A 15393-nucleotide genomic window follows, 5' to 3' on the forward strand; every position below is an offset into this window, starting at 1 on the left:
GGTGTATATATATATACAAGACAGGAGAAGTGGTACTGTGCAGTGTATATATACAGGAGGAGTGGTACTGTGCAGTGTATATATAGGACAGGAGGAGCGGTACTGTGCAGTGTATATATACACGACAGGAGGAGTGGTACTGTACAGTGTATATATACAGGACAGGAGGAGTGGTACTGTGCAGTGTATATATACAGGACAGGAGGAGTGATACTGTGCAGTGTATATATACAGGACAGGAGGAGTGGTACTGTGCAGTGTATATATACAGGACAGGAGGAGTGGTACTGTGCAGTATATATATACAGGACAGGAGGAGTGGTACTGTGCAGTGTATATATACAGGACAGGAGGAGTGGTACTGTGCAGTGTATATATACAGGACAGGAGGAGTGATACTGTGCAGTGTATATATATACACAGGACAGGAGAAGTGGTACTGTGCAGTGTATATATACAGGAGGAGTGGTACTGTGCATATATATATATACAGGACAGGAGAAATGGTACTGTGCAGTGTATATACACAGGACAGGAGGAGTGGTACTGTGCAAGGTATATATACAGGACAGGAGGAGCAGTACTGTGCAGTGTATATATACAGGAGGAGTGGTGCTGTGCAGTGTATATATACAGAAGGAGTGGTACCGTGCAGTGTATATATACAGGACAGGAGGAGCAGTACTGTGCAGTGTATATATACAGGAGGAGTGGTACTGTGCAGTGTATATATACAGGACAGGAGGAATGGTACTGTGCAGTGTATATATACAGGACAGGAGGAGTGATACTGTGCAGTGTATATATATATATATATATATATATATATATATATATATATATATACACACACAGAACAGGAGGAGTGATACTGTGCAGTGTATATATACAGGACAGGAGGAGTGGTACTGTGCAGTGTATATATACAGGACAGGAGGAGTGGTACTGTGCGGTGTATATACAGGACAGGAGGAATGGTACTGTGCAGTGTATATATACAGGACAGGAGGAGTGATACTGTGCAGTGTGTATATATATATATATATATATATATATATATATATACACACACAGAACAGGAGGAGTGATACTGTGCAGTGTATATATACAGGACAGGAGGAGCGGTACTGTGCAGTGTATATATACAGGACAGGAGGAGTGGTACTGTGCAGTGTATATATACAGGACAGGAGGAGTGGAACTGTGCAGTGTATATATACATACATATATGCAATTTTCGTGTGTAATGACACTGAAAACTATATGGATCTTCTTAAACAGATAAGCAATTATTCTTCCTCTTGACATCACTTTGGATATTTGAGAAATCGTCATCTCGGGGAGCGATGATCTGATCTGAAAGGAAAGGAATGGACAATACTTTATCGCTCACAGGTCAGACGTATCACTCTGTACCTTTATCAATGGCTTTAACAGACACCTATGTAAGCACAATAGTGAAGTATATCGTGGCACAGCTGTGTTGGTGCTCAAGATAGGTTGCCCACGCCAGTAAGATTATAGAAAGTAAATAACTTGGCACTCAACTTGTGTATAGTGATGATTTTAAGAATTAAATATTTATTACTTGGATCGCAGTCCAGCATAAACGTTTTGGTCAAACCAGCGGCGGACACCGCGTTGATGCACGTCATCCATTTACAACTTATTGGGGCCGGTAACACAGTGGCACCTATCCTACAGGACTCTCAAGGAGACCTTGAACAATAGAATTTTGTGCCACTACACGAGTAACTATTGGCCAATATATACAATAACATTTATGGTGAGGAACTCATTATTATATGCCAGCACATTGAAAGTTACCCTGCTCTTTAAAGGGAACCTGTCACCACGTTTTTGGAAGATGGGATAAAAATAGCGTTAAATAGGGGCAGAGGTGGGCGTTACATTAGTGTGTGTGTTATGCGTTTATTACCCACCTAAGTTGCCGAAATAACTTTGCAAAGTCTCCGTTTTCGCCTGTCAATCAGGCTGGTCAGGTCGCATGGGCGTTGTCTTCCCCCAGATTTGGCGTAGTTTTCCGTTGGTGGCGTAGTGGTGTGCGCATGCCCAAAGTCCGGAATCCTCTTCCAGGGGATTTAAAATAGCGCGGTGTTCGTTATTGCATTGGTGATCGGTGGGCGCGGCCATCTTCCTTTGGCCGCGCGTGCGCAGAAGCGGCGCTCTGCTGGCCGCGGCTTCAGGAAAATGGCCGCCGCGATATCCATCTGCGCACGCGCGGCATCCCGCGGCCATTTTCCTGAAGCCGCGGCCAGCAGAGCGCCGCTTCTGCGCACGCGCGGCCAAAGGAAGATGGCCGCGCCCACCGATCACCAATGCAATAACGAACACCGCGCTATTTTAAATCCCCTGGAAGAGGATTCCGGACTTTGGGCATGCGCACACCACTACGCCACCAACGGAAAACTACGCCAAATCTGGGTGAAGACACCACGCCCATGTGACCTGACCAGCCTGATTGACAGGCGAAAACGGAGACTTTGCAAAGTTATTTCGGCAACTTAGGTGGGTAATAAACGCATAACACACACACTAATGTAACGCCCACCTCTGCCCCTATTTAACGCTATTTTTATCCCATCTTCCAAAAACGTGGTGACAGGTTCCCTTTAATTCTATGGGATACATACCTATCCTGGCTATCCTAGTTACCAACCTTACCACAATTTGAAGAACTATGCGTTCATATCCAACTGATCTGAGGTCCATTTACAATTAATATATAGGATCTTACCTATACTCTGCGACCCTCTACATCTGACAAGCAGTCGGTCTACTGAAGAAGGTCTTATTGTTTTGACCGAAACGTTTATGCTGGACTGCGATCCAAGTAATAAATATTTAATTCTTAAAATCATCACTATACACAAGTTGAGTGCCAAGTTATTTACTTTCTATAACCTATGTAAGCACAACATGTAGAAAAGTAGCAGCCGACAGCACTTCAATATAAGGATGCACGTTCCGAGTCCAATGAAGCCAATTGGAGAACAAACAGTCAAAAAACAAAAAAGGAGCAGCATCCAGACTTAGGATAAAAGTCAAATCAGTATCTCAATTCGCAGACACGGTGTTTCGGGCTGTTGGCCCTCGTCAGTGCGAAGCCTGAGAACTGATTTGGCTAGGTGAGAGGCTCTGGACTGGGGTCTAAGGGGTAACGTTTCTCCTTATGGAGAGTGACAAACAGATTATTTTCCTTGCCTGGATTGTGCATGCTGTGGGAAAATACTGAAGGGCGATTTCTTTTATCACCCAAATACTGGGAAGACATTTTCCAAAAGGGCTCATTTCCACTGGCGAGAGACAAATCGGTCCGTAATCTGGACCGAAAAAACGGATGTAACGTATGCGATTGTCATGCGAGTGTCATGCGAGTGCAATGCGATTTTTAATCGCGTCATCCGTATGACATCAGTATGACATCCGTATTGCTGTCCGATTTTTACGCACCAGTGTCCTTTGAAAAGCCGGCAATTCAGCGCCGTGTACAGTAAAATGACACTGACAGGTTTTTTAATTGACGCCTCTCCATTATTAATCTGGCTTAATGTCACCTTACAATAGCAAGGTGGCATTAACCCTTCATTACCCCATATCCCACCGCTACACGGGAGTGGGAAGAGAGTGGCCAAGTGCCAGAATAGGCGCATCTTCCAGATGTGCCTTTTCTGGGGTGGCTGGGGGCAGATGTTTGTAGCCAGGGGGGGCCAATAACCATGGACCCTCTCTAGGCTATTAATATCTGCCCTCAGTCACTGGCTTTACCACTCTGGCAGAGAAAATTGCGCGGGAGCCCACGCCAATTTTTTCCGCCATTTAACCCTTTATTTGAGCAGCTACAGCGGCCAAATTTTGCACATACACACTACTAACATTAGTAGTGTGGAATATGCAAAAAAAAAGGGGATATGAGATGGTTTACTGTATGTAAACCATGTCTCATATCATGTCGGGTTTGTGAAGGAGAAATGAGAAGCCGGCAATTGAATTAGCGGCTTTTATGCTATCTAGCGCTGCATTAAATATAAATATACATATATAGGTGTCTCACTGACATATATATATGTATATATACACATTCTATGTGTATATATCTAGTCTATTCTAACCTGTCAGTGTGATTTTACTGTACACCGCGCTGAATTGCCGGCTTTTCAAAGGACACCGGTGCGTAAAAATCGGACAGAACTCGCATGGTGCGAGTGCTGTGCGATTTTTTTCTCGCACCCATTGACTTGCATTGGCGAGTCTCGTCCGAGACTCGCAGCAAATCGCAGCATGCTGCGATTTTTTTCTCAGTCCGATTTCGGCCGAGAAAAAAATCGCAAATGAAAAGACACCTATTGAATAACATTGGTCCGAGTGCAATCCGATTTTTTTTCGGATTGCACTCATCCGTTTTCCTCGCCAGTGGAAATGAGCCCTAAAGGATACACTTGTACTCCGAGTTTTGTTATTTACATGACTGTATGCCTTGTGGGCTGGTGTATGTGGGTGAGAATTTTATGGAGGTCAAGGCGAGCATTAGCAAACATAAAAGTACTATTAGAACTAAATAACTTGATTTACCAGTCCCTATACATTTCTGTGAATGTAGACATTCGGTAAACCAACTTAGGTTTAGAGTCATAGATAGTGTCCCTGTACAGAGGAGAGGGGTAGGGGGATAGAATAAAAATCCTAAAGAGAAAAGAGAGGAGATGGATTTCCACACTGGGTACATTACAACGCAGGGGTCTTAATGCTGATTATAACTTACAGATATGTGTAACCTGATCCCCCAAATGGCGTCTCATTGGTGTATTGTTTTTCATTTTTTACTTTTTTCTCACTTTTCTTTTTTTCTGTATTCTTCATATACGGGAATTGATATCCGGGGACGGCCTGAGAGTCCTGAAGATGGATTTCAGGGATTATAGTATTACGTCCAAGTTTGGATTTGTCTACTATTCCCCATGGCCTCTGTTTGTCCCGATTGTCATTTTTATTTATATGTATAAATATGAAAATATTTTTGTGTATATGTTAGCCTTCTCTGTGATCGGTGCTACTGTGCATTAGTACACTTGGCATGGTGATTTAGCGCCAATTGATTTGACTCATAGATTTGTAATAACAATGCTCGAGCTCGGTTTTGTGTTATATGCGAGCTTTGGAAATTTCTGTACAAAATGACATACAATTGGGATGCCATTACATTGATGGATGGATCATTTAAGATAACTAAAAAGTGAGTTTTCCCCTACTGCAGCGCACTCACATGAGCGTCCTTCCGTTTCTAGGCTGCACGCTGGACCCAGTGTCCGGATAGTGCAGTCACGTGACTTAGTCATGTGGTCAGGCTCCTGTGACGTGTGGCGGTGGCACATATGCATGCGAAGTTTGTTTGCCGGCGGTGAGACAGCGTGCGATACCTCAGCTCGGGATGTCCATAGCAGTGTAAGTACGTGTGATTGGCTTGCAAGCATTGCGATTTTGGCGCCAATACTACTTGAACACAATCATTGGTTGATGGCATTGTTTTCTATGGTTACTATGTGTCACGAGTTTGGACTGGTCCGTGTTCTTCTTGACCAATAGGATGCTCAGCAGAGATTGGTTTGACAACACAACGGGGCGGATAGTGTGCAATATTATTTATTATTGATATTACTTTATTTTATGTCTGTCACGCGAGATGCTTATGGTATATGTACTGATTTTATGGATTATGTGAGACTTTATATTTGTGTAAAATGTAAGCGGGCAGTACCTTGTTAGTGAATGGCGTGCATGTGTCTACACACTATATAAGGCTGCCATTTTTTTTTATTGTTTATACTTGATAAGGACAAACACTGGTCGAAACGTTGCATCATGGCGGAATAAAGATTTTTTTCTCTTTTTCACCTGAACTGGATGCTGCTCCTTTTTTAACCTACGTAAGCACAGTACCTGCAGAGCTCTCGATAGCTCTTCTGTCCACTGTCTGTCTGCCAGAGGATGTCACAAATGCCGCCGTCCTCCTAAGACATGATCAATTAGATTACAATATTTCTACCACAATCTGTCATGTGATTCTGAGGTAAAGGGGTTGGTAAAATCTGCTATTCGGGAATCTGGATAACATCCTCCATGGATCTTGTCATGGTGGTCAATAGAGTGGGTCCCACAATATAAAACAATCTGAACTGACGCTTATTAACCACTGAACAGCACGGAATTATTGACAATGACAGGAAAGCGTGTACCGGATGGGGGGCAGCGTCAGCTCTCTGATGTGTCTCCATCTCTCCAGGAAACTTTCCGACCATCTTCTCTTCTTGTTATAGTGTATTAGGACCTTCATGAGCTCCGGTTCTCTTCTACATCTGGTACCAAACCCAAAAATATATATAGTCACTGACAGACAGATATCCATGTACACAGCTACGGAGGGGACTGTGGGCAAGTGAGACATTATTTATAATAGGGTGACAGATACAAGCTGCACTGTTGATTTGGAAACATCAAGCAACTATATGGGTTAAAATGGATATAGAAGACAGGGAGTGGTTAGCTCAGCCTCAAGTGATGCTGGGAAAGTGATTATTGTGTCCTGGACATCCAAGAGTAAGGTGCATGCGATAGAGTCTCATGACAGACTGAAATCACACCAGTTCTTCCTGAGAAGCGATTGCTGCAATCATAGAAGCAGTCAGGACAGCCTCAAGATAGAAGTGAGAGAGCTACAGCACCGGATTCATACCCCATCCCTCACTTCACTGCATGAGCAAGTACAGTTCTGCTTAAGTTAAGACACTGTGTGAAAATATGTCAAACAGAAATCAGTCCCAGGAGCGCTGAAGGAAACTCAGACAACATATGTAGTTTACCACAACGCGTTTCGACGGTAAACACCGTCTTCTTCAGGTGGGAGTAACTCCCACCTGAAGAAGACGGTGTTTACCGTCGAAACGCGTTGTGGTAAACTACATATGTTGTCTGAGTTTCCTTCAGCGCTCCTGGGACTGATTTCTGTTTGACATACGCTCTTATCCTCCCTTGGAGGTATTCAGTTGGAGCTGCGGTGGTGCTCGACATCTCCCCTTCCCTGGGTTGATTCCTCTGCGCTCCCCTGTGACTGCTTTCACTGTGTGTGAAAAGACTTTCATATATGTTGATGAAGCATTGCATGAAGAGAAATGATTCTATGTGATGAAAAGAAGCTTGAATAAAATCCCTGTGATAAACTTAAGCTCAGAACTGTGTCATAGCTGTGTGCCTGTAAAACGTTACCTCCCATCTACTGTGAAGAATTATAACTAACGGTCTCCTTGAGTAAGATTTCCCCAGGATTCCAACAAGAACTCATGTTTCCTTTGTATCACCCTCATATACTGAGTGGCGTGCATGCATCAAGAGTTAAGCACCAATCCTGGCTATCGACCCTTCTAAAATAGGCAGGCAATCAACTGATGAGAGAGCAAAATCATTGGATGCAATGATTTTCAATTAAACCCAAAAATCATCATTCTCGGCTGCACATCTTCATGTGTAAGACCATGTAATAATGTATGCCCTGAACAACAGTCGCTCTGTGTTTATAGTAAGGTCGTTTGCTTGTGAAATCAGCCCATGAAATGACTGCTGATCAACTCACGAATAGCCGATGGACAAACTCGGCATTACTCTGGAATAAACAACCTGTCATGATCTCTGCAGGCAGAGATCATAGCAAGCCTATAGAGGGACAAGCTCTCGGAAGATGGAACTATACTGACCATGAACTAAGCCTGCCGCGCAACTAGAAATAGCCAGGTAGCATTTCCTATTTATCGCTAGATGCCCAGCTCTGGCCTAAGACCTAGATAGCTAGCAGAGGGAAATATAAGACCTGGCTCACCTCTAGAGAAATATTCCAAAGAAGACAGTAGCCCCCCACATATAATGACGGTGAGTTCAGATGAAACTACAAACGCAGCAGGAAAATAGTCTTAGCAAATTTGAGGTCCGCTTACTAGATAGCAGAAGACAGATAGTATACTTTCATGGTCAGCAGAAAAACACTAACAAAACACCATCCAGAGATTACCTTAAACTCTGGCATTAACTCATAACGCCAGAGTAGCAATCCCTGATCGACGAGAGCTTTCCAGACACAGTAACAAAACTTCAGCTGCGAACTGGAACAAATAGGCAAAACAAAACATGGACAAAAGTCCAACTTATCAGTAGTTGTCTAGAAGCAGGAACAAGCACTGAGAGGCATCAGATAACATTGTTGACCGGCAAGAAACCACCAGAGAAATGAGCTTAAATAGCGACACCCACTACTGATGGAATCAGGTGAAACAGGAAAGAGGATGACAAGTCCAATTCCACAAGCGGCCACCGGGGGAGCCCAGAATCCAAATTCACAACAGTACCCCCCCCTCAAGGAGGGGGCACCGAACCCTCACCAGATCCACCAGGGCGACCAGGATGAGCCCTATGGAAGGCACGAACAAGATCAGAAGCATGAACATCAGATGCATTGACCCAAGAATTATCCTCCTGGCCGTAACCCTTCCAGTTGACCAGATACTGGAGTTTCCGTCTGGAAACACGAGAGTCCAAAATTTTCTCCACAACGTACTCCAACTCACCCTCAACCAACACCGGAGCAGGAGGCTCAACAGAAGGTACAACAGGTACCTCATACCTGCGCAATAACGACCGATGAAAAACGTTATGAATGGAAAAGGACGCAGGGAGGTCCAAACGGAAAGAAACAGGATTAAGAATCTCCAATATTCTATAAGGGCCGATGAACCGAGGTTTAAACTTAGGAGAAGAGACCCTCATAGGGACAAAACGAGAAGACAACCACACCAAATCTCCAACACAAAGCCGAGAACCAACACGACGATGACGGTTGGCAAAACGCTGAGTCTTCTCCTGGGACAACTTCAAATTGTCCATAACCTGCCCCCAGATGTGATGCAATCTCTCCACCACCGCATCCACTCCAGGACAATCCGAGGATTCCACCTGACCGGAGGAAAATCGAGGGTGAAACCCCGAATTACAGAAAAACGGGGACACCAAGGTGGAAGAACTGGCCCGATTATTGAGGGCGAACTCTGCCAATGGCAAAAAAGCAACCCAATCATCCTGGTCAGCAGAGACAAAACACCTCAGATATGTCTCAAGGGTCTGATTAGTTCGCTCGGTCTGGCCATTAGTCTGAGGGTGAAAAGCAGACGAAAAAGACAAATCTATGCCCATCCTAGCACAGAATGCCCGCCAAAATCTAGACACAAATTGGGTACCTCTGTCAGAAACAATATTCTCAGGAATACCGTGCAATCGGACAACATTCTGAAAAAACAGAGGAACCAACTCAGAAGAAGAAGGCAACTTGGGCAGAGGAACCAAATGGACCATTTTAGAGAAACGGTCACAGACCACCCAGATGACAGACATCTTCTGGGAAACAGGCAGATCTGAAATAAAATCCATCGAGATGTGTGTCCAAGGCCTCTTAGGAATAGGCAAGGGCAACAGCAGTCCGCTAGCCCGAGAACTACAAGACTTGGCCCGAGCACAAACGTCACATGACTGCACAAAGACTCGCACATCTCGTGACAGAGAAGGCCACCAGAAGGATCTTGCCACCAAATCCCTGGTACCAAAAATTCCGGGATGACCTGCCAATGCAGAAGAATGTACCTCAGAGATGACTCTGCTGGTCCAATCATCCGGAACAAACAGTCTATCAGGCGGACAACGATCCGGTCTATCCGCCTGAAACTCTTGCAAGGACCGCCGCAGATCAGGAGAAACGGCCGACAAAATTACTCCCTCCCTAAGGATACCTGTGGGTTCAGAATTACCAGGAGAGTCCGGGTCAAAACTCCTAGAAAGGGCATCTGCCTTAACATTCTTAGAACCCGGTAGGTATGACACCACAAAATTAAAGCGAGAAAAAAAATAAAGACCAGCGCGCCTGTCTAGGATTCAGGCGTCTGGCAGTCTCAAGATAAATCAAATTTTTGTGGTCAGTCAATACCACCACCTGATGCCTAGCCCCCTCGAGCCAATGGCGCCACTCCTCAAACGCCCACTTCATGGCCAAAAGCTCCCGATTCCCAACATCATAATTCCGCTCTGCGGGCGAAAATTTGCGAGAAAAGAAGGCACAAGGCCTAATGACGGAGCAGTCGGAACCTTTCTGCGACAACACTGCCCCAGCTCCGATCTCCGAAGCGTCAACCTCAACCTGAAAAGGCAGATTCACATCAGGCTGACGCAACACAGGGGCAGAGGCAAAACGGCGCTTAAGCTCCTGAAAGGCCTCTACAGCATGAGGGGACCAATTAGCAACATCAGCGCCTTGTCTGGTCAAATCAGTCAGTGGTTTAACGACATCCGAAAAACCAGCAATAAATCGGCGGTAAAAGTTGGCAAAGCCCAAAAATCTCTGAAGACCCTTAAGAGAGGAGGGCTGAGTCCAGTCACAAATAGCTTGCACCTTGACGGGATCCATCTCAATGGAAGAGGGAGAAAAAATATACCCCAAAAAGGAAATTTTCTGGACCCCAAAAACGCACTTAGACCCCTTCACACATAAAGAATTAGACCGCAGAACCTGAAAAACTCTCCTGACCTGCTGGACATGAGAGTCCCAGTCATCAGAAAAAATCAGAATATCATCCAGATATATTATCATAAATTTATCCAGAAAATCGCGGAAAATATCATGCATAAAAGACTGGAAAACTGAAGGGGCATTAGAAAGACCAAAAGGCATGACCAAATACTCAAAGTGGCCCTCGGGCGTATTAAATGCGGTCTTCCACTCATCCCCCTGCCTGATCCGCACCAAATTATACGCCCCACGAAGATCAATTTTAGAGAACCACTTAGCACCCTCTATACGAGCAAACAAATCAGTAAGCAATGGCAATGGGTATTGATACTTAACAGTGATCTTATTCAGAAGCCGATAATCAATACATGGTCTCAAAGAGCCGTCTTTTTTTGAGACAAAGAAAAACCCAGCTCCCAAGGGAGAAGAAGATGGACGAATAAGTCCCTTTTCCAAAGACTCCTTTATATATTCCCGCATAGCAGCATGTTCCGGCACAGACAAATTAAACAAACGACCCTTTGGATATTTACAACCCGGTATCAAATCTATGGCACAATCGCACTCACGGTGCGGAGGTAACGACCCAAGCTTGGGTTCGTCAAAGACGTCTTGATAGTCAGAGAGGAACTCAGGGACTTCAGAGGGAATGGACGACGAAATAGAAACCAAAGGTACGTCCCCATGAATACCCTTACATCCCCAGCTCAACACAGACATAGCTCTCCAGTCCAAGACTGGGTTGTGAGACTGCAACCATGGCAATCCCAGTACCAAATCGTCATGTAAATTATACAGCACCAGGAAACGAATAATCTCCTGGTGATCCGGATTGATACGCATGGTTACTTGTGTCCAGTATTGTGGTTTATTATTAGCCAATGGGGTGGAGTCAATCCCCTTCAGAGGAATAAGAGTCTCCAAAGGCTCTAAATCAAAACCACAACGATTGGCAAAGGACCAATCCATAAGACTCAGAGCGGCGCCAGAGTCAACATAGGCGTCCGTGGCAATGGATGACAAAGAGCAAATCAGGGTTACAGACAAAATAAACTTAGACTGAATGGTGCCAATGGAAACAGACTTATCCAGCTTCTTTGTACGCCTAGAGCATGCCGATATAACATGAGTAGAATCCCCACAATAGAAACACAATCCATTCTTCCGTCTAAAATTCTGTCGCTCGCTCCTGGACAGAATTCTATCACACTGCATACTTTCTGGCGTCTTTTCCATAGACACCGCCAGATGGTGCATCGGTTTGCGCTCCCGCAGACGCCTATCAATCTGAATAGCCATTGTCATGGACTCATTCAGACCTGCAGGCAAAGGGAACCCCACCATAACATCCTTAACGGCATCAGAGAGACCTTCTCTGAAAGTTGCCGCCAAGGCGCACTCATTCCACTGAGTAAGCACAGACCATTTACGGAATTTTTGGCAGAAAACTTCAGCTTCGTCTTGCCCCTGAGATAGTGCCATCAAAGTTTTTTCTGCCTGAAGTTCCAAATGAGGTTCCTCATAAAGCAAGCCCAAGGCCAGAAAAAACGCATCCACATCGCGTAACGCAGGATCCCCTGCTGGCAATGAGAAGGCCCAATCTTGAGGGTCACCCCTGAGCAAGGAAATCACAATCCTAACCTGCTGAGCAGGGTCTCCAGCTGAACGAGACTTCAGGGACAAATAAAGCTTACAATTATTTCGGAAATTCTGGAAGCTAGCTCTATTCCCTGTGAAGAACTCCGGCAAAGGAATTCTCGGCTCAGATACCGGAGCATGTACCACAAAATCTTGTAAATTTTGTACTTTCGTGATGAGATTATTCAAACCCGCAGTTACACTCTGGAGATCCATTATTGTCAGGTGCACACAGAGCATACAGAGATTAAGAGGAGAGAGAGAAAAGAGACTGCAGCAAGGCAGACTGGAGGAAAAAAAAAAAAAAAAAAAATTCCAGCAGACTTCTTATAACTCTCCTTTCTCAACCTGGGTCTTTAACACTTTATGGGCCGGTCAAACTGTCATGATCTCTGCAGGCAGAGATCATAGCAAGCCTATAGAGGGACAAGCTCTCGGAAGATGGAACTATACTGACCATGAACTAAGCCTGCCGCGCAACTAGAAATAGCCAGGTAGCATTTCCTATTTATCGCTAGATGCCCAGCTCTGGCCTAAGACCTAGATAGCTAGCAGAGGGAAATATAAGACCTGGCTCACCTCTAGAGAAATATTCCAAAGAAGACAGTAGCCCCCCACATATAATGACGGTGAGTTCAGATGAAACTACAAACGCAGCAGGAAAATAGTCTTAGCAAATTTGAGGTCCGCTTACTAGATAGCAGAAGACAGATAGTATACTTTCATGGTCAGCAGAAAAACACTAACAAAACACCATCCAGAGATTACCTTAAACTCTGGCATTAACTCATAACGCCAGAGTAGCAATCCCTGATCGACGAGAGCTTTCCAGACACAGTAACAAAACTTCAGCTGCGAACTGGAACAAATAGGCAAAACAAAACATGGACAAAAGTCCAACTTATCAGTAGTTGTCTAGAAGCAGGAACAAGCACTGAGAGGCATCAGATAACATTGTTGACCGGCAAGAAACCACCAGAGAAATGAGCTTAAATAGCGACACCCACTACTGATGGAATCAGGTGAAACAGGAAAGAGGATGACAAGTCCAATTCCACAAGCGGCCACCGGGGGAGCCCAGAATCCAAATTCACAACAACAACCATTCTGATCAGTTAGTTGTAAATACCCAATATCTCATGTGTTACCTCTGTAGTAGCTGCCTCTCAGCCAGCGGATTGAAGCTTAGGTAAGACAAAGCAATGGAGGCCGAACCTTTCACTTGCTGTGATGGGATGGACAGGAGTGGACACAACAAATTCACAATATCAATGGAAACCAATGCTGCAGAAAGGCCTAAGAGCAAAAGATAACAAGGAGATCAGGATGCCACTGCCTCCAACAGAGGTCAGAACGCTGCCGTCACTGCCTCCAACAGGGGTCAGTACAATGCCGCCGCCTCGAGCAGGGGTCAGGACAATGCTGCCACTGCCTCGAACAGGGATCAGAACAATGCCATCGCCTCCAACAGGGGTCAGGACAATGCCGCCGCCGCCTACAACAGAGGTCAGAACGCTACCGACACTACATCCAACAGGGGTCAGGACACTGCCGCAGCCTCCAACAGGGGTCAGGACAATGTCGCCGCCTCCAACAGGGTGTGGTGCAGTGACCAATGTTGCAGCCAGGGGGCGCTGCATGTGCACTTCGGGATGCACTTGGAGACATAATTGTGTTGAAACAACGACTGGTCATGTGATTGATGGACGGTATGTATCGCAGAGGTGGGTGGCCCTGTGATGGAAGCCTGGGTATGTTTTGCTCAAGCAGATCTACTACTGAGGGATTTGTTTACATTGGGAAGGCTTCCAGGTGATTGGAGAGATGGGTGGGTTCAGTCACCTACAAACCCACCGAAAGAGGCGTGTCTGAACACGTAAGGTGGTTTTGTGTGAAAGGACCTGTGGTGATGTCACGCTCACCTGACTGGCCATGTGACAGGTACCTGGGTGTGGTTACACCTATGTAAAGGAGGTGTGTGTAGCACATAGAGTGAGTGTTTGGGACTCTGTCAGAGTGGACACACTTCCATGTGTCCTGGCTGGACACCGCAGAATGGCCTGTGTGCTTTAGGTCCTGGACGGTCAGTGTTGGAGGCTCTTGGGATTGGAGTCGTCCTGGAAGCACTGTGAGACCATCGACCTGGACGGTCAGTGTTGGAGGCTCTTGGGATTGGAGTCGTCCTGGAAGCACTGTGAGACAGTCGACCTGGACGGTCATTGTGGTGAGGACCATGGGACTGACCGGTAGTGAGCATGAGGAGTGGAACTCCTGAAAGGTAACCCCGGACAAGGGGATTATATTATACAGCAGAAAAGCCTATCGGCTGCATGAACGGACTGAGGATCGTGATAAGTTCATGAAATGTAACGCAATGGACTGTACGTCATGTGGTTTATGACACTTTAATAAACCAAATAAGACTGTTATGTGTGAGATGTCGTGCCTGAAGTGTTTATCCTGCTGCCAAGCGAGTATTCCCCAACCCACTCAGGTAGCATATTCCCACAAGGGGTTAGGACAATGTCGCCGCCGCCAACAGGGGTCAGGACACTGCTACCGCCTCCAACAGGGGTCAGGACAATGCTGCCTACAATAGCCGTCAGGACACAGCTGCCTACAACAGCAGTCAAGATGCTGCCGCCTACAACAGTGGTCAAGCCACTGCTGCCTACAACAGGGGTCAAAACATTGTTGCTTACAACAGGGGTCAGGAATCTGCCATCTATAACAGGGTTCAGGACACCGACGCCTGAAACGGGAGTCAGGACACCGCTGCTTATAACAGGGGTCAGGACGCTGTCGCCTAAAACAGGCTTCTTTACTGCAGTCTAATTTGTGCATGAAAATGCAGTTGTTAACCCATAATGCACAGTGCTGTCCATGCAAGTCTTCTGAGCACATGTGATGTATATGGCGGCTTAGACGTTGAGCCCACTCCATGTGAAGTGAGGGCTGTAGAGCTATACAGCTGACAACCTTCTGAAAGTTATCCTCAATCCATGCAGATCAATATATACTGACCACAAACTGCCCCTAATAACAGCACTCTATGGCAAAATTATTCCTGCCCCTAGAGGAGAAATTAACCCACATTAACCCTTGCTGTGTTGGGTTAAGTTGTAATGAATGTAAAGGCT

At 45.5% G+C, this 15393-nt stretch overlaps 1 protein-coding gene across 1 annotated transcript in view; it reads right to left on the reverse strand.

Moving 5' to 3' along the window:
• Nucleotides 1-1129: 1129 nt before the first annotated feature.
• LOC143808970 (ankyrin and armadillo repeat-containing protein-like) overlaps nt 1130-15393 on the reverse strand; it is a 30087-nt gene continuing 15823 nt past the window's right edge. The window contains exons 7-10 of the mRNA XM_077292148.1: nt 13402-13549; nt 6255-6374; nt 5959-6029; nt 1130-1356 (exon numbers count right to left, since the gene is read on the reverse strand). Of these exons, the coding sequence (XP_077148263.1) occupies nt 1274-1356; nt 5959-6029; nt 6255-6374; nt 13402-13549 (422 nt within the window). The 3' untranslated portion in view covers nt 1130-1273. The remainder of the gene's footprint in view (nt 1357-5958; nt 6030-6254; nt 6375-13401; nt 13550-15393) is intronic.

This window comes from Ranitomeya variabilis, chromosome 2 (assembly GCF_051348905.1).
Source record: "Ranitomeya variabilis isolate aRanVar5 chromosome 2, aRanVar5.hap1, whole genome shotgun sequence".
Lineage (NCBI taxonomy): Eukaryota > Metazoa > Chordata > Amphibia > Anura > Dendrobatidae > Ranitomeya > Ranitomeya variabilis.